This window comes from Acanthopagrus latus, chromosome 2, assembly GCF_904848185.1.
Source record: "Acanthopagrus latus isolate v.2019 chromosome 2, fAcaLat1.1, whole genome shotgun sequence".
Taxonomy (NCBI): Eukaryota; Metazoa; Chordata; class Actinopteri; order Spariformes; family Sparidae; genus Acanthopagrus; species Acanthopagrus latus.
Window position 1 is genome coordinate 16,280,158 of NC_051040.1, and position 27,160 is coordinate 16,307,317.

Genomic DNA, 27,160 nt, shown 5'->3' on the forward strand with positions numbered 1-27,160 from the left:
ATGCAAACTGAGTGACCATGACTCAGTGATCACATTTCTCTAAAGATGATTAAACAAAATTGGAGGGGGGGAAAAGGCTTCAAATTCAAATCTTACAGCAGCCTATTGACACAAGCATGACGCTGAAAATTAGAGAGGGAGGGAAGGGAGCGAGAGAGAGTCACACGGAGGGAGCGAGAGAGAGAGAGAGAGAGAGAGAGAGAGAGAGAGAGAGAGAGAGAGAGAGAGAGAGAGCGAGAGGTGGAGAAGCGGCTGTCTCTCAGTATACGTTTGTGTTTCTCTCCGCAGGGTCACTGTGAGGGAGGAAAGGCAGCGGGGTCACGCATCATACGCGCCTTATTTCCCCGCAGCGCCTCGCCGATGGTGCGCACCGAGCGCCGAAGACATGACCGAGGAGATACAGAGCCTGCTCGATCTGGAGTTACCGTGAAGTCGAGCTGGAAATGAACTCTGGAGGCGCACGTCGGTCTCAGAAGAGCGTTCGTGGTCAGAGTCGGTCCTCCGGTAACATCCACCGCGCGAGAAGTTTGACCGGAGCTGGCTGAAGGGAGGCTCCAACCTGCGTTACACATCTGTGCGTGTGTGTGTGTGTCTGCGTGTGTGTGTGCGTGCGTGCGTGCGTGTGTGTGTGGCTCCAGCGATCGGACGACCGTTTGCCTCACCGGACGCTGAGGTGAGTGATGCGCTGCTCGTCTGTCTGATGCACGGTGCTGGATTTACCAGAATATCGGAGGAATAATTGTTGTTTTTATGCCAACGGACATAAGTATCACATCATCACAAACTGACTTTCTTTTATTCAAATACCACTTGTTGAAGATCTGTGTCTGTGTTTATGGATGTTGAAGATCTTTCATTAAAGGGGGGAATATGTAATTCAATCTCAGTATTTCAATATTTACAATATTAATGAGGTAAGAATACAACCTCAGAAATATTTCTGTCTTCCATAACTGAATAAACAAGCTTCTCTCAGAGGAAATGTTCCAAGCTTGAAAAGGTGGCAGGGTCCGCCACATATGAACAGAGTAAAACACAGTATGAAATTATTGTTTATTCAGTTTATCAAGAAAAAAAAGATCTTTCTCTTCTGATTAAAAGTTCTTCCCCAAACATACACAGTGCACCTTTAATTATTCCTGTTGAAAACATGGAGTCTTTATTTTTCATGACCTAAGAAACACTGTAAGGTTATGCAGTACATGGTGAACTGACGCCTTCCGTACCTGCAGGGCATCCGGGTTGATCTGCCTAAACGGCAGCATCCTTCAAGAGTTCAAATCTGCCAGCGGGTGTTGAAAAGTGTTCCTTCCCTTAAGATTGCATGACAGGCTTTGACGCAAGCACCGCTAGGTAGATTTTGGTCCTTTAAAATGCTGCCACACCGCTCAAAGAGGCACTGATAATGATGGTTTCGTCTATCTCCTAAGTTGTCCACAGCTCTTTCTTTCCATGTGCATGTAGTGATCTGGTCTGATACCTCAATTCTAAGTGGTGACTGACTCCACAAAGTATAAACATCACTTGATCATACCGCATCAAATTTACAGGTACTGGTTGATTTATCTCTTGGTTTTGTTGGATCACAGATAGCATCTCACTCATCAGTGCCGGTCATCTTAATTATTCCAATCGACTGTGTAGGAGTCATGAAACACCTTAAACACGTCAATAACACCTTATATTAGCACTTGTTAAGAGATGACTGGAATGATTTTCAAATCACAGCAGAGAAGGTGGAGCTGACGTGGATACTATGGGGCACAGTATGAAATAAACAGCAACTTTTTGCCCTATTTAGCAAAAAATCATGTACAAAAAACACGTGAATTTTTAAGTGTTACTTTCGACCAGATTTACAGCAATATTTGTGAAATTTGTGATATTTACTTCTGTTGTAAAAATACAATTTCAGTGTTTAATCTTATTGAAAATTCTACATCTAAATGATAAATATTAAATCTAAATGTTAAATGTTATATCTAAATCTACATGTTAAATCTAAATGTTAAATCTAAATATACATCTTGAATTTAAATCTAGATGTTAAATATAAATCTTGAATTTAAATATAAACCTAAAATATAAATCTAAATATTAAATATGAATGTGAAATGATCTAAATGTCAAGGGTGAAGCTAAATATTTAGATCTACACCGCCTGTCACCAGAAGTACCAAAATAAAAGGTCATTGATGCGAATGAGCGCTATCCAGTTTGTCAGACGAGTGATTGCACTGCACTGTTAGTCACGACAGACAGGAGGACAGACACTTCTCCAGGTACAGCTGTGATATTTTTTTCCTCACATAAGTTGCCAAAGACAGTTACAGTAAATACGTTACTTTTGGAACCGCTGCTGCGGCGATAATGCGGCGACTCTGTGAAAAGGGCTACTGCCGCTGTTGTGCAGACGCATTGCTGAAATTCTCTATTGCCGCCCTACCAATGTTTCCAGCTAAGTCGCTGGACATGGTGGGAGGCAGCATGACAGCACAATGAGGAGATGTGTCTAACAGTGCAGCGCAATCACTCCGTCTGACTAACCAAAGAAGACCGATCAATTAGCTTTTATTTTGGTACTTCCGGTGATAGGCAATGTGAATTTGCAATGTGAACCCGTGACATTTAGATTTAGATTTTGAATTTAACATTTAGATTTGACATTTAGTAACATTTAGTATTTAGATTTATATTTAACATTTATATTTAAATGTAATATTTAGATTAATATTTAACATTTAGATTAACATTTGACATCTAGACTTAATATTTAACAGTTAGATTTATATTTTTTATCCAGATTAAACATTGAAATTATATCTTTACAGGAGAAGTAAAGATCACACCGTTCACAAATATTGCTATACATCTGGTCAAAAGCACCATTAAAAATTGACTTGTGTTTTTTATACTTTTTTTTTTCTTTTTTGCCAAATGTGGAAAAAAGTTGCTGTTTATTTTAGTCATTCAGTCATTTCCTGTTCACCCCCATGCTGATGGAAAGTCAGGTGAAGTTTCATAGTCGGCATACAGGACTTAAGCCGTCAGTTGTTTAGGGGAATGCTGCAACGCTGTTTTGCTGCGAATGTTCTCCGAACCACAAAACTTCATCCAGTGACCCCTATCGGCATGGGGGTGAGTAGATATTAACTGAATTTTCTATTTTCAGGTTGACTGTTATTGTAATCGAAACATAGCCATCTGTTATCTTGTTTCTGTTTAGTGGTGGGTGTCTGCATGTGAGTGTGTTTGATCTTTCTAATTTAGTGGTCAGTTAAAAAGTTGAGGGGCTGTAACTAGATTTCAATTGTCTGTTTCTGTTTCTGCTAAAACCCAAAACTGCATAATGAAGGCATTGTTTCTGGGCCAGTTTGTGAGTGGTATCTTGGCCTTCAGGCAGATAAGCTTGTAAAACTTTTCTTGGATACAAAAGCTTCCCTTATTTTCACTCAACAAAATAAAATTTCTTGCTGCAAATTAGCATTTTTTTTAGATATACAGCTTAGTTTTAGGTTGATGAAATATTATGTGCCAGATCCATGGATAGCTGTGGAGTTGGTGTATTATGTTCGGGGGTCGTCTTTATCGTTACTCTTACCTGTCCAGCAGAAAGCAAGACACCCCGGCGTCAAACATTTCTTGATCATCAGAGATTTCCACCTTCTTGTTTTATGCCGTCGCTTGTCCCATCTGTCCCAATCTCATTAAGCATCTTGGAGTTTTCATTTCCTTCTATAACAATTCAGGCTCCTGTGATGTTTTTTCTTGTACAAAACAAGAGTGTTCATCCATCCTTTATCAGCTTGTGGTTTCAGATGTCAGACGATACATATTGTTTGGCAGGAAACAGCATTTTTTCAGCGGCCACCCACTACATTTAAAAACGTGAAAGGCCCTCGCTATTGCCTGGTTTGACGGTGCAACATGGCGACCTCCATGGACAAGGACCCGCTCTCTATGAAGATATAAATGGCTCGTTCTAATATAATGAAAACACAACGACTCCAATTTTGGGTGATTATGACTGTCAGAATAGTTAAGATTGATACACGCCTGCGGCACACAGTCATCAAGTATAAAGGACATTACACATCATATAGTCCTAATGGGGATTTAGAAATGCACAAGAGCTCAGCCCAATTGTACTGTGTTGAGCTTGTAAAGATTTTGCCATGATTACAATGCAAGCACTGAAACTTAAATACAATGACATGATAAAAACTGAGAATACTTATGGAGGTTACTTCTCTGCCAAGTCTGCTCTGCTGGATGCCGTATTACATATTACACTCTGTACCTTTTAAAACCAGAGCTTCTGCTCTCTAGGGGTGCTGACCTTTAGCAGCATGCTCACGTTTCAGCTGGGGGTGCAATCAACACCCCAGAAACTGTATGGACATACCGAGTACAGTATGCAGGAGAGAAGACTTGGGTTTTTTTTATGCATATTGATTTATATCGGGGGGAAGGAGAAGGAGGCCGGGCTCGTTGGAGGTAATTAAGAGCTCATCAGTGGCTGTTTGTGGCAGGTGTGAGCTCAGCGAATAAAGAGCTGAAGGTACAGTATGACATGATGGCGTCGTTTTTTTAAAATGATGCATCATGCTATTTTGGTGTTTTTTTATTTTAGAAGAAGGGACTTAAATGTGTTCAGGACTTGAGAGTGAAAGAAATGAGTTGCACTTACTCTTCTTATGACCAGGACAACTACTTGGTGATCGCTTGCATTTTTCTGTGCTTTAAAGATCTGCCAGCTGCCAACACATAATGCTGGCCCCTTTTCACCATAGGTATGACAGTTCTATTTAAACTGATTACAAATGGCTTTCAAGGGCTCTGCAAAAGAGCTTATGTTAGCTGAACTGACTAGTGATACATGTGCATTATTTTTCAGAGGTCAGTGTGGAATTTTATTTGGTTTCATTTTCTGTTTGGGTGACAATCGAATGAGAAACAATTAATTGACAGAACAAGATGAAGTGTGTTCATTCTTCCTTACTAATGTACCTGTCTTGCAGACTGTCACGGACGATGTGTCATATGAATTGATTACTTAATTCCCTGTTGACAAACTGACTTCACTTGGTCTTGGAGACTGTGTTCACTGGTGGGCTACTGAGCCTGCCAGCCCAGCTTCAGTTCTGGTTCTGGTTCCTCAAAACCTCACCCATCTGTGCAAGTTGTACAATTTAGCTGCATGGCTAATGTCAACTAGCTGATGGCAGTGATGCTACCTAAATCTGGCTGTTTGCTTCTAACCATATGCATCTCAACAGAGATTAGATGCACGGATAATTGCTCAAGCCTCAGCAACATTACAACCAGATACTGTCGTCCCAGCTCTAATGGCACAGGTCCCGAAAAGACTGCGACAGGGTTACTTTTTTCTGCAACTAACAGATCACGATTGACTAAATCTCTTCTACTTTAAAGGTCTTTTACTTTTAAAGTATAAGTTTTTTTTTACTTTTACTATATATATATATATATATATATATATATATATATATATATATATATATATATATATATACACACAGTTATCACTTTTATATGTCACTCTACTGAGTGAATGATGGAACAGGTTACCATATTAACCTGATATGATGGTATAACTGTATAATTGGTATAATATTCAGCCTATTGGCTGAAATGAGCCAGAGACTGTTGTTTTCCAGACATTACATAACAGTGAGAGAACACATTTTGTTTGATACAGTACTGTACAGACTACGGCAAAGTGTCTGTGGGAATGAGTGTCTTGAGTGTAAACATCACAAGGAAAAGTGCCTCAACGACTGCTTTTTCCCCCTTTTTTTGTAAACCTAATGCTTTTGTGAACTACTGCTTCATATTGGCCTACTTAAAGCTGCTGTTGGTCTAATTCCTTGAAAGTAGGTCAAACCTGTTGCGATTAGCCAGCACCTTCGCTTTGCTTCCTTCTTCTAGACAGAAAAGTAATTCAGGGAGGAATTCAAACGTGTTACATATGGCGCTCGTGGTGGTGTCACTGACGTGAATTGTGATGGTATTGTGTCAGTGTTCTCTGCTTAACAGCAATCAGCAACTGATCCCCTGGAGCAATTGCATTCACTGTTTCACATGACTACTGGAAATGGACTGAGGGGGGAGGAGAGGACGGGACGTGAAATAAGCAAGACCAATGTGAGGAGTCAGAAAGAAAGAATCCATAGAAAGCGAGACAAAGAGGTCAGCAAGGAAGAAACGAAAGAAGAGGTGAAAGGAGCTTAAAAGGCTTTTCATTCATTACATTTGTCTTCATACATGATATAGATTGGAGCTAATTCATTTCACTCAGCTTGCATAATGTAGGAGTCCTTTTTGTTTGGACTTATTTGAAGCGACCACATATTTTTGATCCACTTTTCTTTTTTTGGTAAATTAAATTCCGACCAAAGACAGACAGGAAAGCATCTTTTCCATTGAGACCAGTGTTGGTCTTTGTTTTTCTTTCAACGACATATACATTATTCTCCATCTCTAATATAACAAGAAATAAAAAGATAGAGCAGCAGCTTGCATCATTAGCGACTGGAAAATGGATCAATAAATAGTTTTTATAAGGAATTATTGAACTTAATTGTCATTGAGCAAATGTTGTGGCAGATCAGGAAACACTGAGGATTTTACCCACACTTCAGACTGACTGTAAGAATAGGAACATTAAAATCATCAGGAATTTAGCACGATTCAAACAACTGCAACTGACTTTACACAGAAGCTATGTAATACTGACTGGTCAGCATATGCGAGTGGTCTACACAATGCCTTTTTCTTTGTTTGAGCCACTCTGTTGAACATGATGTCAATACAGCTCAGCGCAGGGTGCTTTGGCCCTGTTCACACTAACTGCATGGATACTGCATAGGTGTGCTCAGGAATGTCCTGCTGCAAATGCATGATCAAACAGACATGTACAACATAGAACACCTAAAGCTGATAATATCACATAATTTAAGAAGTGTTAAAAGTAAGCATGTGGATGAAAAAGGCCAAAAGGGCAAAATGGATATTATGATATACAGTATATTGGTGATTCCCAAGCAGGGGTGTTTTTACCCCAGGCGGTAGTTGGAGAGTTTGTAGAGTTGTATGAAATGTCCGCTTAAAAAGTGCTGCAGCGATTATCTATTTTTGTAGAATAACCCAGAAGTTAGCATGGCCCTGGTTCCAACAACAAAAAGCTTATGGGATTTTTTTAGATCTTCGACTATTGCTCAAAATAAGCTCAGTGTCAAACACAAGTTTTTGATTCTTACATGTTTTGTCTTCAAAGATGAACACTTGCCTGGATTTTGGACAGCTAAGGTTAGGCTCTACTATGAATGAATCTATAAACTGTTAAGTAAGAGTTAGAATAGATCGTGTCCAAAGTCGGCCTGGAAGATGGACTAGTGAGTAGACGAGTCTCTGGTCGGCATGACGATATTTAATGTCTCCGACTACATGAACATCTTTTAAATGTATTAAGTTTGTCTCAACCACAGACCTTATTTCAGGCATTCAGTGGAAAACCCTTTCAAAGAACCCACTGAATTCAAGACAAGGCAACTGGAAGTGCTAAAAATGGGAACTGATTTTTGGGTTCAGTAACTCATTGCTGCAGTATTCTATTGAGACAGCTACAACTATTACTTGTAGTGTCACTGCAATAAAGATCCCACGATAACTGGTTAAGCGATTAGATGAAATAATTACCTAAGAGGAATGGATAAGTGGTTGGAATGTGAAGCTTTTGTAAGTCCATGTGGTTGCACTGATGAAAACCTGACCAGACTGAACAAAACAATGACAGTTCAACTGTAACATTAAAACATCCACTTTTATATCCACTTTTATCAGTTAAACACAGTTGAAGCACAAATGGTGGAGTTGATGATGGGGTTCTTGAGTTCATCTGACCAGGCTGTGGAGGTACACCCAACAAAAACAGTCGGGATCCACTGATGTACGTCATCCAGCCACTGTTTCATTTTTCCAAACTGCTGCCATGTGTTCAGCAATGGTACCTTTTCTCCTTACGTACACATTTCTTTACATTATACCTTAATATTTATATGCAGCATACACAAATCCAAAACGTTTTATTCCACATTGTCTCCCCCACTGGCCAAAAATAGATGCGAAGAGGTTGCCACATGTTCTGTACGAGACCGTGAGCAGTCTTACATTTCTCTAACCCTGCTGGCACATAATGACAAAAACGTGAATAGCGACTAAATCTCAGTAGATAAATGGAGACAAACACCCTCTTCCCCCTGTGAGAGCATATAGGCTGTCATTGTTGGTGGTATTCTCACACACAGTGGTTATCATAAATATGGATTCATTTTCACCCTGTGTACAATCTCTCCCCACTGTGTCAGTCTTAAATGGTATGAATATAATTTTAGTGCACTGAGGCTCTTTCATGCCCAAGATTATAGTTTCACACACTTCACAATACGGGTTTATTCTTCATTTATCTGATTACATGATTTCAGTTACTGGCCGCACAATATGTTATGATATGTGTTTGTTGATGGAGGTTCTCCAGGTCATGGTAATTCTAAGTGCCGTATCATAGGCAACTGAACTAGACGTTTCACTTCTCATCCAAGAGGCTTCCCCAGCTCTGACTGTTGGGGAGTTGCAGGTTCACACAGGGTTTAAAAGCCTCCAACTCCCCTCCAGTTAGTTAGTCTAGTCGATATAGCACTTAGAATATGATATGTAGGAATGTTTATCCCAGATGTTTTGATAATTTGGTTGCTAATAGAGTACAAACATCACCTGTATCGTCACAACGTCTACTCTCTGGTTTTGATTTAAGTCATGACATATCTGATTTTTTTTGTGTGTTTTTGTGTGTCACTCTCCCCTCTGAAGGCTGCTGCAGACATGTTTCTGTTTTTGTGCCGATGATGAGAAGTGGGTCACATGCTTGAATTATCCATTTGCAGGGTTGCATGCATTAGTGCCAAGGAATTGCATTACGTGGGAGACTTCTGCTAAGGAGACACAGAGGCATTTCTGGAGGATGGCAGCCGAGCAGGGACGCACACAGCGGAACGGACGCAGTGACGCCGCGGCCAACGAGCCACGCTCCTCTCCCTGCACCAGCCTGAAGGTACATAGACTAACATGACGAAGATGAAGGAGCAACAGCTGGCACCTATTTCTCTTGTACATGCTTTGTGTGTGGATGTGTGTGTGTGTGTGTGTGTGTGTGTGTGTGTGTGTGTGTGTGTGTGTGTGTGTGTGTGTGTGTGTGTGGTGTTGGGGAAAGGTCACATGCTTTCTTAGTGTGTGTGTGTGTGTGTGTGTGTGTAGAGACCGGCACTAACTAAATAACCAAATTAAAGCAACAGTCCAACAAGACACATCCACCAGGATGATGATACTACGTGTCTGTTGTTATATAAAGGCACAAAAGGAGAGGAAGAAAATTGTTCATACTGCTCCTCTTCTATTCACTTTTTATGGTATGACCTGCTACCATCAGTAACAGTAAAGTTAATTGCCGTTGTTGAACCATTTTGGAGTGCAGGCATGATTGTTGGCTCTTTTGAAAGATGAACAAAACTGATCTGTAACTGGCCTTTAACAGAACTTTTAAGAAATATCCAGGCACCTGGCAATAGAGGGCCATTTTATCCCCCCAAAGTACTCCAACTTTGGTTTATTGGTTGGTTTATTTTCCTTACTGAGACTAACTTTGTGGATATAAAACTGTCAAAATCGGGTGTAAAAACAGCCTATGGAAAGAGTAAAATGCAAAAAGGAACAATAAATTCCATGCTTAGGCCTTAAAAAACTGATTAAATCATGTAGTGGTGGATATTTCATTGGCTAAAAATGATGAGTAATGTTCCCAGTGGCTGGCTTGTAAGTGGCGCAGCAAAGAGGGGAGTGGATCTCCTTTCTACGTGATCGTTCAGTGGCTGTTGCAGGCTTCAGGGCAGGCATTTGACCAGTTACCTATTGGTTTAAGTTAGGTGTCAATCAATAGATCAGAGGTTGGCATCCATCGAAGTATGTAAAAGCATAAACAGTAGAGGAAGTAGCACAAAACAGGCTTGTATTATGAGTTATGACAGGGTGAGAACAAATAGTGCTCATTGCCCATCTGGATGTACCACAGTTGAAGAATATAGAACTATGTAACCTCTTGAAACTTTACTTGAAAAGTCAGGTGGGTTAGAAGGAAACAACCCTGGAAGACTGACAGCTTTTAATTTATCAACAGGTGAAGTTGTTTCTGTGCCTTAAAGGTGCAAAAAGCAATTCTGGAGAAAGAGAATTGCTTGTTGATTTTCCCAGCTCAGTAGATGCTTTGGGTCTGTGGATTTTAATGATGAAGTTGTTGGTTATGCACAGAAGAAAGATCAGAGAGTTTTGTGTTCATGACTGTTTATTATTGAGGCGCTGCAGTATGATTATTAAATGCTATGGTAGTCAGTCTTAATTGTGTAACTTAGTCACAGCTGATGAAGGCACACACTGATGGCGTGGAATAGAAAATGCATCACATAATTCTTCAGAAAGGAAAACAAACAGTTCTGAGTATTTTCATAATCCAGTTTGGCTGATCAATAATACTTGTGAAATCATGTATTGGCATAGTTCCTTTGCCTGTAGCATTTACACTACAATCATCTAATGTGGTTTTGCACTAATGTTACATGTCTGGCATATACATCTGATCAATACAGTATACGAGACATTCAGACATTCAGACATTCAAGAAGACAAGGGTGCACAGTGCTGATGCTTCCTTCATTCATTTGCTCACAAAAGAGTATTGGTCCTTTGACCTTGGAAACGTCGCATTCAAAACAATTTCCCGTCAAGTATCTTTGCATTTGAAGGACTTGTCACTCATGCTGGCTCAAACGCCAGCAGTTTCAAAGTTAATTCTTGGCCTTGGAAGCACAACTCTGTTGGCAAGTAAATTTCCACTTATTTCCTGTTACAGATCACACTGCATGGTCTTCATCAACAAATAAAGTCTGTTTGCTTCCTGACAAAGACTTTCGAAAAAATCTCTATATGTTCACATCAGCACCAGTAGATTTTTTTTTCCTTTCCTCACTGGGATTGTCCACACTTCCCAAGATGCACTTACATCAAAACACATGCAACATGAAATGTATGCAAACACAGAGGAAGTGTAGAGTGAATATCAGCATTAACCCTTGTGCATTTATAGCAGATCCCTGCAGCAAATGAACGCAGCAGAGCAGAAAACAATATGGCTGCAGCTGTGACACTGAATGACTGCTGAAAAGCAATGGTAGATAACATTATCACATAAAATTATGTACATATGATGAAGACAAACAGTGCTTTTCAAAACACACTCATTCACTATGCAAAATAAGAAAACTACTCAGTCAGTAGTTTGCCCATATCTAAACCTATATACCAATGACATGCCGATATTATTGTGCATCCAAGATGTCTTATTTAAGTCTTTTAATATACCTTGCAGTTGGCGGTTGATTGGAGGTGACAGCAAAGGTTCAGATGTGAACTGAGGAGGTTGTGGCTTGTGGTCAGACCCTTAACACCTGTGCCACATGGATGCCCCTTTAGCCCCCTTTAATTTTGCCACTACTCTATATTTAAGCATGATCATTATCAGTTAATTGTCTCTCGTGGCCTCTGTAACTGCTTCTTAAGAAAACAGCTATGTTTTCTACCGTGTGGTCTGTGTGACTGAACTACAGTGCCAGTTGATGCATACAGTAGAGGGTTCACATGTATCTTAACCTTTCCAGAATAAAGATGAAGACCGTTTAAGTTAAGAAGGTGCATGCTTTTTCTACAATGGTGTAACTCTTGTGTCCTCTCCTCAACGCTGTGAAAATGTCATAATGGTTCTCAACATTTCCTTCTGAGGAAAGATCAAGAAAATAAGGCGGAACATGACATGAATCTCATATTATTATAAATAGACCTCCTGAGGCTTTTATTCTTTTCTCTTTTCTTTCCCCCACCTCAAACGACATTTAAAAAAAAAAAAAAAAAAGTCCAATTGGCTTTAAAGCATTTTTTTCCGCCAACAACATGAAAGTTAGTAAAACCTTGAATGAGATCAGACACCCTTGTTGCTTTTTACTCACATGAAAGTGATGTGAGACAATGGTGTTCAAGCAGCTTATAATAATACATTGGCAGGACAGACTTTTATTTCTTCTCAGAATTGTTCCTTGACTGGCTGGGTGGGGCATGGCACAGCCCGTTTCCACTCTAATCCTGTGCTCTGCTTTTTGTTAATTCCACCATTAAGACGAGAACTTTCGTGCTCTAATATTCCAGTGTTTTTTGTTTTGGTTTGTTTTGTTTTTTTTCATATTTCTCATTCATTTCTTTTCTTCAAACACCATTTCAAAACTGTATGTCTAATCATGTTATTAATAGAAAAAACTGTGTGTGTTTGTCTGTGTGTGCAGCGGAGTCTAGTATTAGTTTAAGCGTATTAGGAGTGTGACATCAGTAAGCTTAGAACAAAAAGCAGGTCACAGGTCAGAAGGAGGCTTTGTCAAGCAGTTCAAGCTGTGTTAGCGTGAATCTCTTTTCACAGCTGTTTAATCCCACTGAGGCCACTGTTTATTTGGCACCTGCTAAGAAAGTACAGAATGAAAACGTCACAATGCGTGCCATTGTTGCAAATCCTTAATGAGCTGTTAGGTGAGATGATGCTACAACCAGTAGCCAGTTTGCTTAGCTTAGCAAAAAAAAGACTGGAAGTGAGGGTTAAATTACATCTGGCTCTGAGATCCGATCTCAAATGGCCACTCAAGATGCTGTGAGACTCATGTTAATGTCAAGTGTGAACTGCCACACTAGATCACACTTCAGTTTCTCATAAACTTCTGATAACTTTTACATTTTAGGGCTTTTAGCAGACGCTTTTGTCCAAAGTCACTTACAGTAATTCATACATTGATACGCTGATGACGGTTGCTGCCATTCAAGTTGCCGACCAGCACATCACGAGCAGTTTGGGGGTTCAGTATCTTACCCAAGGACACTTCGGTATGCCGACAAGGGTAATCGAACCAGTGACCTTCCGCCCCTTTTCAGCCACAACTTTTCACTTTTCCCCCCCAACCCCATATGACATGCACATGTGATGAGCTGCTTTCATTGATGCCCCACAGCCAGCACTCATGGTTAGCATGATCTCAACGGAGGTCTGTTTGCATCAATGGGCACTCATGTCTGCCATCATGTCATGTAAATGTAGACTTAGGGAAAAGACAAGTTGTTTCTCAGACAGAAAGACTTGGAGCTGCTGTTTTCCTCTTTAACTCTGCTAATGTGGTTTTCACAGCACTGGTAGTATGGTCAGCTGCTTCCAATTCAACAGTCAATGTTCAAAAGGTCAAACTGAATCCACGGTGCTGATTATTTGCACTCTGTTGGCTGTTTAATTGGAATATTTACTTTAGGTGTATGCTATGACCATTGTTCTATCTATAAACATTTATGTAATGTGACTCTCATGTGTGTTGCTTTTCATATGTCAAGAGCCATGCCCATGACTGTGAAACTGTTACTTATTTACAAGCGCTGAGGGGAGAAAGAGATTAAAGACATGAAGAGGAAAAGCAACACAAAGGATTTATTCTTCCTCTGTTCACACTCTGTTCAGAGAAATCATTGTAGAGAAACCGCTGACGTCTTTTTTCACACGGCTGATTGGTAACGAGGAGGAGAAAGAGAGGCATGGAAGGATTAGGAAAAGATGAAGAGTTGGGTGGCCAGGCAGGGAATCTGATTTTAAGAATGCAGGCCCAGGAGTATGATTTGTGACATAAAAAATGGTTTGATAGCTGATCCTGGTCCAATATTCAGCAAACACAAATGTGATGTGGAAACATGAAGCCTCCAGAACACATAGACTGAGAATGGATTTGTTATAGTGAAGTAGGAGACATATTGTGGCAAGTAGGCTGGCCATGATAAAAGGCCACTGTGATATGTGCAGTTTTGCTTTGTTGGGGGGTCAGACAACCAGTCAGTATCTGGTGTGACCACCATTTGCCTCACATCTCCTTCATGTAGAGTTGATCAGGTTGTTGATTGTGGCCTGTTGGTCCACTCCTCTTCAGTGGCTGTGTGAAGTTGCTGGATATTGGCAGGAACTGGAACACACGGTCGTGCAACATGGGGCTGTGCATTATCATGCTGCAACATGAGGTGATGGTCGTAGATGAATGGCATAACAGTGGGCCTCAAGATCTCGTCATGGTATCTCTGTGCAATCAAAATGCCATCAACAAAATGCACCTGTGTTCGTTGTCCATAACACACACCTGCCCATACCATAACCCCACCGCCACCATGGGCCACTCAATCCACAATGTTGACATCAGCAAACCACTCAGCCACACGACGCCACACACACCATCTGCCCTGAACAGTGAAAACCAGGATTCATCTGTGAAGAGAACACCTCTCCGTCACCCCCAGGCACCTTTGAATGTGAGCATTTGCCCACTCAATTCGGTCAAGACGATGACTTGCTGTCAGGTCGAGACCACGATGAGGACAACGAGCATGCAGATGAGCTTCCCTGAGATGGTTTCTGACAGTTTGTGCAGAAATACTTTGGTTATGCAAACTGACTGCTGCCGCAGCTGTCCGGGTGGCTGGTCTCAGACGATCTTGGAGGTGAACATGCTGGATGTGGAGGTCCTGGGCTGGGTCTAATCAGCATCTTGATATGCCACACCTGTTAGGTGGGATGGATTATCTCGGCAAAAGAGAAGTTCTCACTAACACAGATTTAGACAGATCTGTGAACAATATTTGAGAGAAATTGATTTTTGACTTTTGACTTTTGTGTTTATTGAAAAAGTTTTAGATCTTTGAGTTCAGCTCATGAAAAATGGGAGCAAAAACAAAAATGTTGCATTTATATTTGTATTCAGTGTATCTTCACCAACTAGGCCAGAATTAGCCCAACTCTCCTAAAGAGAGCAGGATCTGTTGCGCAAACACAGCTCGCGCTTACAAATGTTGAAAATAAGTTATTTTTCTTTATTTTTTAAGTAATAGAGTGCTGATGTTTAAAGCTTGACAAACTCAAATAGCTCTTGCTGGGGTATTATAAAAAAAAAAAAACATGAATTAATTAAAAGCTTTAAACCTAGTCTGAAATCTATAGTGGTTTTTATAGTGTGTGAAGTACTTTTCCTTTTTTTTAAAGTCTGACCAGCTGAATATCAGTCACACCAGAGGGATATTTTCCTGCCATGGTATTGGATAAGTCAGTGTCAATTAAAGATGCTTGAAATGACTGCATTTTGTAGATAAAGTACAGCACAAGAGCCCAGTTTTGGTCAGATAAAGCTGACAGCCCTTAAAGCTAGGGTCTGTAATGTTGTTCAGAAACACATTTTGTTATACCAGGTGAAATGGTCCTGCTATCCTGAGAGTAGTCAATACGTTGTGTATTCAGAAAAAGGAACAAAAATAATCAGACCTCTGTGTCAGCTGCAGGACTGAGAAAAAGCTGACTAGCACGACCCGAATAGCACGGATTGGTCAGATGCCTTCACGTATCGTCCTGCCTGCGCCCCCCTCTGTCCCTCCCTCCTCCAGGCCTGCACACGTTAGGTTTCACTGATGCCAGAAATATTCAGCACACTCCTCTGCAGAAATGCGGAGCTGCAGGAGAAGACGTTCATTTGGTTACAATGGCAATGTAACAGCTCACCCCGCTAAAAAGGCAAGGAAAAGAAAGCCTGAGGCAGAAATGGCTGCAAGGAAATAGGCTCTGGATAAAGAAAGAAGTCAGACCCGAGTGAGCTGTGGAGACAACTGGGGCATGTGAAGGGTCTGAAAAGTGATGCAGAGGTTGCTCTCTTTCTGTTGGACAGGTAATGATTTGTTTTGTTTTGGGGGGATTTGTTATTTTCATGAAATATGTAAGGTTTGCAACTTGGCTTGTATTAGCCCAATGCTAACGTTAGCTTTTTGTGTGTTGTTTTTAGTCATGAAAATGGCTAATGAGTCGGCCCAGTTTCCACTGGATATGGTCCGCTGCGTTGCGGCTCCGATTCGGTTTTGCTCCGCCTTCCGACAGTCCCCACTGGTTGGTTTGAGTCCGCCACGCGCAGTATAGTAGACAGCTGACTCACCACGTGAGCTGGTGTCAACATGGAGTGTTTTATTTTGAAAAGTAACCGGATGTTGTTTGTTATTTCGGCACTTTACTTCCGGTCTCCTCCGTGCTGAATTGCTGCGTCGTGCACTGGCATCTCCTTCTCCCTGCTGAGTCCCACTGCCAGATGCGCATTCAAGTTTGTGGGGGCGTGGCTTTGGGCGGAGCGCTGACGGGATGGCGGGTTGGAACTTGGAGGAGGTGCCACTTTCAAATCTTGCTAGCTCACTTGCTAGCTCTCCAGGATTGTAGACCCTAGCTGTAAAAGATTGATTACTTTGCATTTGAAAGAATCTTAAGAAGTGGTGGAATTAAATAAAAACTTTCAGAAAATGTTTTGTTATCGTCATGGTTTGGGTTTATGTGGTTTTTTTTTCCTGTTTTACTTTGGTAAATTTACACACGTATGTCATGTTTTGCTTTCCACTTCCTCTCTTTCCCTTGATCGCTTGATGGGTTTCACCTGTCTACCATTAGTTTGTTAGTTTGTTTGTTATTTGTCAGTTTTTGTCCTCACATCAGTCCTGCATTTCCCAACTCTTCCATGCTCCTGTTTTTTTTTTTTGTTTGTTTGTTTCACCGCCTGGTGTCATTCTTCTTGCTTTTTGTTTCCAACATGCCTGTCTCAGTGTGGCTGCATTCAGGTCCTAACATTTTTCAGACCTTAACAATTACGTTGATTATTTATGATCTGTTTTTCTTGGATTGTAAATGATGTGTAAGTAACTGAGACTGTTGTATATATCTTATGATGTAAAAAAAAAAAGCCATAATCAACCCATTTCGTCGTATTATGTTATTAGTCTCATTTAATTTTCAATGAGGAACTGACATTTCCTGTGACAAAACATAAAAATGTTCTGTGGCGGATTTCTGGACTACTTTGATGTTAATGAGATAACTGAGTTAGTCTGGCATCTTGGATGTCTGCCGTCAATGAGTCCGTGGATTAAATTCAGTTAAGTCATAACTTTTTGTGATGTGACCCATGTGTCTATCTGGCTGGTCACACTCGAATGTTATTCTCTGATTGTTGTTGAGTGTTCATGCTGTCTAACCTGCCCTTTGTGTTTGTTTCCATCCCTCCCCTGCTCGCTTCACTCTTGGCACCAACCCCATTATTCCTGTGACGCTGGCACTTGTTAATTAGTGACAGTGGACCGGTGAAAGTAGGTTAATGAGGGGAGTTCATTCATCGTAGCAACCGCAGTGATATCACACATTTGCATTTCTTAGTGGACCAAAGACAAGCATGAACGTCACACAGTTAGTAGCGATGATAAGAAGTCGTTTGCTTAAGTGTTTTTCATGCTCGTGCATTTTAATGTAAAACCCCTCCCTTTGTTTCTCCTTTTTTTCTCCTCACTCTCCGCTCCCAGATGTTTCTGGTGGCTTTGTCCTTTGCCTATTTTGCAAAGGCTCTTTCAGGGAGCTACATGAAGAGCACAATAACGCAGCTGGAGAGGCGCTTTGACATCCCCAGTTACCTAATAGGTGTCATTGACGGGAGCTTCGAGATAGGTGAGTAGGCCTGCCAGTCACTGCTGTTATTTTGTTGTTCTGTTTGCAGCCTCTGTGTCATGGGCTCCCCTCCCTCCTCTCTTTCTGTCTTTGGGACGGAAATATGAATGGGTCACAGAGGTATTCAGCTGCAGATAAAGGATTCATCAGGCTTCCAAGAAGAGGACAGAGGGGTGTGTGTGTGTGTGTGTGTGTGTGTGTGTGTGTGTGTTCATGGTGAGTCATAGTGTCGAGCAGGGACATGGCAGGTTTAGAGCCTTCTTTATACCGTGGCGGGCCGGATTCTAGAGTTTATAAGGTTTTCTCTATACTACTGATTTACTGTCACCTTCCTCCCTGTAATATTCATCAGCATTTACCAGTTTTTATCTGACATATGAATCAGCTACAAGCAGAAGGACCCTTCATGCAGAACTAAAATAATCTGTTTTCAACACTGTCTTGTCTGCTTTGTGAACACATTTATTACATTCACCACATTCCAAAAAAAATGTTCTGCCCTGTAAATTGTATTAAGGGCACATAATCTTTTCAATACAACTTGTAATTGGCTGATCCTTCTGGAAGTGTGTAACAGAAGATCTTAATTGAACATCTCCTTTGACAGCGGAACTCCACCCTTGTTACAGTCTGTACAGACCACATGTGTGAAAAAGTTGTAGAAAGCCTTTTGTGACTCCACGGAGCTGCGCGCAGTCTGATAAATGTTCTTAAGTTACGTCACTGAAGTCAGTGTCAGCGGGGGCTTGAAAATACAAGTTTGAAAATGAAGAAGATCTGAGGATGAAGAGTTAAAAGAAGTGAGCTTATCTCCTTGAAACTAGCTGCTCAAGGCTACATTAGCTGCCACTAGCACAACGAACCCAAATCTCCATCCAACATTTGGCTGTCTAGTTGTATATATTGAAATGCAGGCGCCAAGTTTTGACAAAGAAGAGGAATGCGTGGAATAAAAAAGACGATGTCCTCTATCTTGCACTCACAGTGCAACACTAATCGCTAGTTTCTGACTGATGCAGCTGTCATGTGATGGCTCATTTCTATCTTGAGGCAACAGAAAGTCACTGTATCATAGGCAGCTGAAAACCTGGTACCTTATAAAGATATTAAGATCCACCTACATAGGCAGGTTCCCAGTGCGCGTGCCCTCTGCTGTAATGATTAGTGCGCTGTAGGTGTAAACTTGCCAGGACAGTGACAACTCTTTAGAGGAAACAGAATGAAACGTTTACCTTCTGAAATAAGCCTTTTACAGCAACTGTCTCTTTAAGATCCCCCTTTCCCAAAAGGCCAGTCTGTTCTGATTGGTCGTCTTTCACAGGCCTGAGTAGGAACTGCTTTCCCTGTTTACACATTAGCTCTGCAGGTATCTTTGCAGCCATGGCCATGCTGGGGATGGTGATTTATAGAAGTCCTGACAGCTTGTTTGAAGGCACACTCTCTGAATACTGGCGGCTTTGTAATCAAAAAGACCAGTAATCTCACTTTCTATAACTTGGGACCTTTGAACTGTCTGTTGCAAATCAAACACTGTCAGAGGAGGGCAATGCTAAATCTGTGGAGTGCCCTAAGTAGACTGTCAGCAGCATATACATATCTATATTGGATGGCTATAACACAACGAGGAACATAAACATGGAAATATACATAAAATTTGGTGTTTCCCACACACAGACTTTACTTTAGTGCACAGTCTTGCAGGGCTAATATATACACACACCACTACTGTACATTCTGTGCATAACCTGTTTCCTCTTAGTAACATTGAAGAATTCTTGATGACATTCAGCAAAATGTGTTCCCAGATTGTCCACCGACCAGTTTCTAGGCCAGTTATATATGATTAGTCCATTAAACTCAAGTGTCTCCTGGAGGTTATGAATCATACATAGCTTGCAGGGCGAGATTAGATCCAAAGAGACGTGATTCATTCATGATAAAAGTGGCTGTACTCTACCTGTGCTGTCAGGGAGGCAGTTTGGGCACACTATGAGGCGACTGTAGAGAAAAAATAATTAACATTTGTTTTCAAAGACATCATGGGAGAGTATGAAACCCGCTGCCACTTGATAGAGTTGGGAAGTACAGTGAAAATGACAGCTCCAGCACCCTCAGAGCTGAAAACCCTGGATCTCACCATCTTTCCGTCTCTTGTGAAAGCTGCTTCTCTCATGTGGCCTAGGCAACAGTCTTTTTCTATAGGACTGTTGTCAGGGTAACATGGAGGCAGAGCAGGGCAGTGTGAGGAGGTAAGAAAACAGGAAAGGAAAGTATAAGAAACATGAGAGGACAACAGAGCGGAGGGAAGACAAAGGGAGAGACCGGGGGGTGGGAAGTAAAGAACAAGGGAGAGGAGGAAGGCGAGTGGAGAGTGGAGAGTGCAGATGATGGATGGCTAGTTGAGCTCAGCTGATATATACACTACATGTGCTTGGACATTCATCATTCTCAGCATATGTGTAGCACATACTGTAAAGTGACAATATATACAAAATGGTCATTAAGAGAACACGGTTAACTGAGCTTAAACGGAAACAGAGGTCATCTGAAAGCACTTAGAGTCAAGGTACTTACCTGCAGTATTTTAAAATGTAGAACACGTTAGAACTTCTTATAGTAACATCACATGTAGGTTACAAATAAACATTTAATCCAAATTATTCAAAATCTCGTCCCTGTCACTTTCACACGCACGGCAGGTTTGACGTCATCCCCTCACAATAGAAAAAGGTCAGGCAGCGTGGGGCGTGCTTATCTTTCTAGGCCAGTTTCCCATCTCTGGAGTTTCCATGTCACTGATCACAGGCAGCATACACTAAAATGGGACCGTTCCCACCCAGCATTGTTTAATTTTTTATGCCCTCTTCTACGTTTGCTGCTGCTTCATGCTGCAGATGATGATAATAAAAAAAAAAAGATCTCGCAGAGCATGAAGATAATGTGTCTCATGTGAGAACACAACCTCATCTGCCTTTCAGATTAGGGGTGTACACAGCCATCTAGCTGTCACTTTTCATCTGGTATGTCTCGCGTGAAAATGCAGTGTAGATGTCATGCTGTATCTACAGTTCACAAAAGATAATATATCAGCTGGATTAGGGGGAAAAACAGCTTTGGAAAATTTGTTTTCAAATGTTTTGTATTATTTCCATCTTATTTTGCTGCAGGACACAAGGAAAGAAGTCACATTTATATATATATTTTTGAGTATGCACAGTAATACTCAAAATCCCTGATGTCTATGGGCGTCTGTCCTCCCAGGTAACCTGTTGGTGATTGCTTTCGTCAGTTACTTTGGGGCCAAGCTCCACCGGCCAAAGATCATCGCAGTGGGCTGTGTGCTGATGTCCATTGGCACCTTCATCATCGCTCTGCCTCACTTCATCATCGGACGGTGAGTAGAAAGAGCCTGTGGGCCTGCTTGTTGTTTGACTTCATCAGATACTCTGATTTTTTAAAAATGCGTTTTAAAGACAAAATAAAGATAAGATAAAGCTTTTGGCTACAACAAAGAGTGTAGCAAAGCTGTTGGTTCCATTTTCATCTCATTCCTTCACAAGCTGTGCAAGTGATTAATGCACCAAATCATATCCACAAAAAGGGACTCATTACATTCTGTCAATAACCAATCAGACGCAACATAAACACCCAATTCATACAGCATAATGGCCAGCAAGAAATGTATCAAAGGGACAATTCACCCCTAAATCAATTACCTCGAGGGTTATTCATCAATCTAAATTGTTTTCGTGTAAGTTAAATAGATATCAGACGTAGGAGGTTTGTGCCCGCTGTCGAATATAATGGAACTAGATAGCCTGGCCCATCCAGGTCCAAAAATCCTCCCATTATGTGCATATTTCATCCTGTATATTTCATGTCCTTAACATAGCACTGTTAGGTCAGCCTATACCAGGTTGTCTTGAGTTGGCTGTTGATTCCAGTCACATTCATGTTTAAACTTTACTAAGAATAAAATAGTGTTTGTATTTGTTTTTTTGTTTTCATCTCTGGTCCATCTGTGTTTTGCATACAGCTATGAATTTGAAACATCAGTGCGGTGGGTAGTGAACTCAACACTAAACCCCTCTCCGTGTGCGATGGGCTCACCAGCAGATCTGAGCCAAGGTGGTAAACTGCCTGCAGTGCCCCCCACGGGTAAGCATTTACACACATGTAAGCTAGTAAAAAACAGTTAATTGACAGTACAAAATGTCTGATAACTGTCATCTTTGCCTCCAGGTTGTGAAGGAGAGTCCAACTTGTCAATGTGGATCTATGTGCTCCTGGGAAATGTCTTGCGGGGGATCGGAGAGACGCCTGTACAGCCACTCGGGATCTCTTATATAGATGATTTTGCTACTGAGGAGAACGCTGCGCTCTATGTTGGTAAGAAGGATATCGCCCAGTGGTGGATGCACTTTTAAAGCAAACACATGTTAGTGAACTTACATGTGTGAGTGTATGTGTTCTACCCAGCCTTATCCAAAAAAATCAAAGGCCTAGAGCAATTTTGGGCTGATTCTCTCTGTTCTCTGTCAAAACAGATGAAAATGTGCACGTGGCTAATTTATTGCATGAAACAGCCATTCAAATTGGGCTGCAGCCCCACATGCAGCAGCACACAGCCTCGCTCGTAGCACATTATAGTATCTAACAATAACACCATGCTTGCTGAAAGCTACCATGTGCAGCAGTGGTGTTTTCCCCGAAGTGCCAGTAAATCCCTTCAGTGTCCTACAATAGGAGATTATGGGAATTATTAGAAAAGAACATGTTTTCTAAGTAAGTTGTTCCCAAACAAATGAGAGTTTATAACAGATTGAAGACATGGGGCAAATCAATTTGTATGAAAAGATTTGTGGAAAATGTCTGTTTAGCGCCTGACGTGTGCTGTGTGTCTCTTATGTCATGACCCAGGATGTGTGCAGACCATCTCAGTTGTTGGCCCCGTGTTTGGCTACCTACTCGGCTCCCTTTGCGCTAAAATCTATGTGGACATTGGATTTGTAAAGATGGGTGAGTGTTTGCTTCTACATCTTCATATATCACATTGAGACTTACCCAACTTAAACAGCTCTCGACGCATAAAACAAAGGTTTGTATCACATTTAACCATGAAAGAGTTTAATGTCAGGGGCGAGAATAAGTCTGAATTGATTCTGAATCAATTTCAGCTCCATAACATGCACATCATGTCATTAAATTGCTGGCCCTGAAGAGCCGGCCTGTACAGCCATCACAGACATTAAAACTTACTTACAGGTACTTTTCCTGCCATCCCAGGTCTAAATATCTGTTCTGGAAAAGGCCTTTTCATTCATAGAACTGAGGCATGATATTATCAGTTGTGACCTCTGGTGGATGTGAAGCAGCATGAATACATCTTGCAGACTGAGAGCAGGTGTACAGGATTAGAGTCAATTAGCTAATGAACAAGGCACAGTGGAGGGAAAGGTAGGATAAAGCTCTGTTAAATGCTACAATCAAATAGAGTGCTGCCGATGGAGAACCGAGACAAAGGAAACAAAAAATAGCTGGAGGAAGAACTGAAGAGAAAATACTGAGTTCTCTGCCTCATAGAGAGAAGTTAAAATTAGAGGCAGTGGAGTGAAATCATTTTTATGGATTTATGTAAAGCTGCTGCGATGAATAGTCAGATCATGATATTTCAATCCACCTCCTGAGCTCTAATTGAGCTTATGATTAATGTTCTGTTTGGGATGGGTGGGGGGCAACAGAAACTATCACCATCACCCCAGCAGATGCCCGCTGGGTGGGGGCCTGGTGGCTGGGCTACCTCATAGCCGGGGTCATCACCCTCCTGTCTGCCATCCCGTTCTGGTTTCTGCCCCGTTCCCTGCCCATGTCTGGGCCCCGGGGCCCAGAGAAGTGCACGCCGGAGCAGACAAGTTTCATTAAAGACTCTCCTCTTCTGAAGCACAAGTATCCTGCAGACGACAATGTGACTTTCATAGAGATGGCCAAAGGTAAGGATGGATCAAAATGGGTTGAAAGAGAAAATATACGTCAACACAATCATTGACAGAATTGCTATAGGTACATCATATTTTACACAAAGGGACATGTGAGTTGAGGTTTTCTTTTGACAAGACAGACTGGAGTTCAGCTTCACCTTCCTCCTCAGAAAACATTTTCAAAGCCACTTTTTTAAGAAAATTTTATTTTATTAAAACTAAAATGGCACTGAGTAGGGCACATACCACTGTGAAGGACAGACAGTCCCCACTAATTTGATCAAACCTAATCCAATATCAAATAAAACATTTAAATCTACAAGATCCAGATTTTTATTTGGATTCACATTGAGTTGTACTCACTCATAGATACCGGCCACCTCGATATGACTGACCCATACATTATTCCCAGAGAAATTCATGAAAATATTCTAAATGCCCTGTCCTTCAATGTTAAAGAAAGTGAGGAGGTTGCATATGGTCTCTTCTGGGCTGAGACCAATCCTCCATTCGTGGAACTCCGTCCTGCTGACAAACCAACCAATGGACACAAAAAAACCAGACATGGACGGAAACAATGCCTCCTTTGTCGAGTTAATTATGCACTGTTTATATTTGTTTGTGCCTCATTGCTGCCTGCTGTCAATCAACAGAATAGTGTAGCCAGTAACAGCTTGTGAAACATGTTGCCCACAATACAAACAGAACAGGGACCAACACGCGTGGTGCTCTGTAACTCCACAGGCTACCTTTTCAAATTTAAAAACACTATATACAGTAGCCAGGCTAGCATTTTAACAAACACTGGGGGTTGCAAACATTTTCAAATGTAATTTTGTCCTACTTTCACAAGCCACTACTCTTTCTCTTCTTCCTTCTTCAAGTAGACAGAAATACAGAAAATATTTTATAGTAATCATTTATTATATAATTGTGTTGCAGTGATTAGAGATCCTATTATATAGAAATATTTCATGTTTAACATTTTTCGGACAGTGTTTTAAAAGCAGATTTACCTCCCTCTACAGACTTTTTTCCAACCCTGCGGACTCTGCTGGGACACCCAGTGTACTTGATCTACCTGTGTGTGACAATCATCCAGCTGAATTCACTCATCGGCATGGTCACCTACAAGCCCAAGTACATCGAGCAGCACTTCAGGCAGTCTGCCTCAAAGGCCAACTTTCTAATGGGTACGCTACATGCAAAAAAAAAAAAAATTATTAAAAGCTGTCACTGTCTGTTTTTTTCCGACTGTTGTCCTCTCTCCTCTCATCTGTGTGTACCCTGATTCTGTTTGGCTCAAATCACAAGCATCATGCAGTACATGGATCCAGTTTGCTGATTAGTGTCTCATAAGTGATTCACAGCGCATGTAAATTTCATGGGCCGCTAGTGTTGTAAAGGCAACAGACAGGCTGTGTCAAAATGCAACAACTCTACGTATTTTAGCAGATCTGGGTGCGAATAGGATGGAGGATGGTGTTGGGGTTGGACACGAACAGCGACCCATATATTGGTGATCTCGTTGGGGATGAAGGAAGACTGAAATTTAACAAGGGGGGCGAATTGTGCTCATTTTTTCTAAACTAATAACTTCAAGTCATTAAAGCGTTTTAGGTTGCAAAACTTGAACTAAGTGAATAGTTTACTTGTCAATTCTGAACTAATTATTTTCCTGGCTTTTTTTTTTTATTCCACCTTAAAATGCACTGTAGAAACCCATTACTTCAGAATTAAATAGTCTTGGGCTAAAAAGTTTTTATGACTTCATATTATTAGTCTACTTTATGGTGAAGTAAGATCCCTTTGTCAGATTTGACTGTGTAGCAAAAATGCAAAGTTAGGTTTCTAGAAATAATTATTTCTACACATACTGTATATACACATGGGAAATGTACAAGCTGCATATTAAAAGCATTATGGATATTTTCTGTCCCACATAAATAATTTGTGTGTGGAAACCTGGAATATCAGGGGAAGCTGTCCCGCTTGTTTCACATTATACGGGTGAACGAGTGCTAGGATTTGCATAGTTAACTCTCGTGTTCAGAACATACACGTTAGAGATGAGACGTTTTAACACGTTAGTAATTCCAAGCATTTCTCCGCTTTGCCCGTTGTTGTGCGTTTGCTGGATGAAGCAGAAAAAAGGCCTGTTGGCGAGGCGGTATTGTTAAAGGAAAAAAAGAGGACCAAGGCCTGATCTAATTCAGCCCACTAACCACCACAGCTGCAGAGATGGGGAGCTTTGTGAATACGAGAAGTGGTTTGCATATGAAATGAAATATCTAATGAAGTTGATAACATAAGATGAAAGTATCTACGTACATGTAGTCTCATCAAGGGAGATGCCTGCACAGACCGAGCTGGCTGCATATGAAAGAGAATGCATTATCAGTGACCAGAGCTAATGACATGGGTATAGATAAAAGACCCAAGTTTTCACATTGATGTTCAATGAAGGTAAAAGAGAAGGAAGTGAAATAATAAAAGGCAAGCAGCGCTGTATTTTTGATCAAGGGGATTTCAGTATGTGCAGTCTTCTTTTTTACCCTGGAAGTGCCTCATTCGTTTACTTACACGCTGTATTAGCAAGCGTCAGAGAGCTTTGGTACTCTGTTAAATGTTATTCTCTGTCTTTGTTCTAGTTTGTATTAAGCCCTGAAATCAACATCTAGTTTCAACTAGTTATGATCTTGTGCTTCAGTGTTCTTCTTCTTCTTATTTTTTTATTTTTATTTTTTATTTTATATCGTAGGTGTGATCAACATCCCAGCTGTAGCACTGGGGATGTTTTCTGGAGGTTTGCTCATGAAGAGGCTGAAGCTGAACATCATGGGAGCAGCCAGGTTTGCCTTTGGCACGTCTCTGATCGGTTACTTCCTGTCACTGTTCTTCTTCGCGATGAGCTGCCAGAACGCCAAGGTAGCCGGGGTGACGCTTTCATACAACAGGTGAGTCATGGATGATCACATGGTGTCCTTAGATTATAAGTAATTAATGATCCAACAGACAGACATTAAAAGCACCTCATGAGTTTCTACTTCTTGAAGTGGTGGTTTTGGGTCTAAAAAAAACAAAATGCTACTCAGTTTGTGACAAAAGGGAAAGTGTGGACTAGTGTCTAGGCAGAACTGGCACAGAATGGGTGTGGGTTTCCATGGGCACCACACATGAAAGAGCAGCATGAGAGCAGCTAACAGAACAAGCAGCGACATGCAAACCGCTGTTTGTAACACCGGGGCAACCAGCCGGTGATCACACAGCTCAAACCCAGCCAGAAATAACATAACAGACCAACAAAAAGTCATCACCCCCAGTGTGTGTGTGTGTGTGTGTGTGTGTGTGTGTGTGTGTGTGTGTGTGTGTGTGTGTGTGTGTGTGTGTGTGCGCCCAATGCACCGCTGAGTCTGAAAACTGAGCTTCAAGCGAATTGACACCACCGACAAAACAGATGAAAAGCAGTCAGATGGGT

General features: G+C 41.2%; 1 protein-coding gene across 7 annotated transcripts in view; it reads left to right on the forward strand.

Moving 5' to 3' along the window:
• Positions 1 to 280: 280 nt before the first annotated feature.
• The window catches only part of LOC119004586 (solute carrier organic anion transporter family member 1C1-like), a 33,413-nt gene continuing 6,533 nt past the window's right edge, over positions 281 to 27,160 (forward strand). The window contains exons 1-10 of one of the 7 annotated variants that reach the window (XM_037071623.1): positions 281 to 673; positions 8,967 to 9,133; positions 17,563 to 17,704; positions 20,966 to 21,098; positions 21,741 to 21,862; positions 21,947 to 22,093; positions 22,625 to 22,723; positions 23,446 to 23,694; positions 24,711 to 24,875; positions 26,444 to 26,639. In XM_037071623.1, coding sequence (XP_036927518.1) covers positions 9,044 to 9,133; positions 17,563 to 17,704; positions 20,966 to 21,098; positions 21,741 to 21,862; positions 21,947 to 22,093; positions 22,625 to 22,723; positions 23,446 to 23,694; positions 24,711 to 24,875; positions 26,444 to 26,639 — 1,343 coding nt within the window. In that variant the 5' untranslated portion in view covers positions 281 to 673; positions 8,967 to 9,043. Of the gene's footprint in view, positions 674 to 8,966; positions 9,134 to 15,856; positions 15,900 to 16,345; positions 16,385 to 16,675; positions 16,902 to 17,333; positions 17,450 to 17,562; positions 17,705 to 20,965; positions 21,099 to 21,740; positions 21,863 to 21,946; positions 22,094 to 22,624; positions 22,724 to 23,445; positions 23,695 to 24,710; positions 24,876 to 26,443; positions 26,640 to 27,160 lie in introns of those variants that run through there. The other 6 variants (XM_037071634.1, XM_037071678.1, XM_037071644.1 and 3 more) reach the window with 6 other exon arrangements.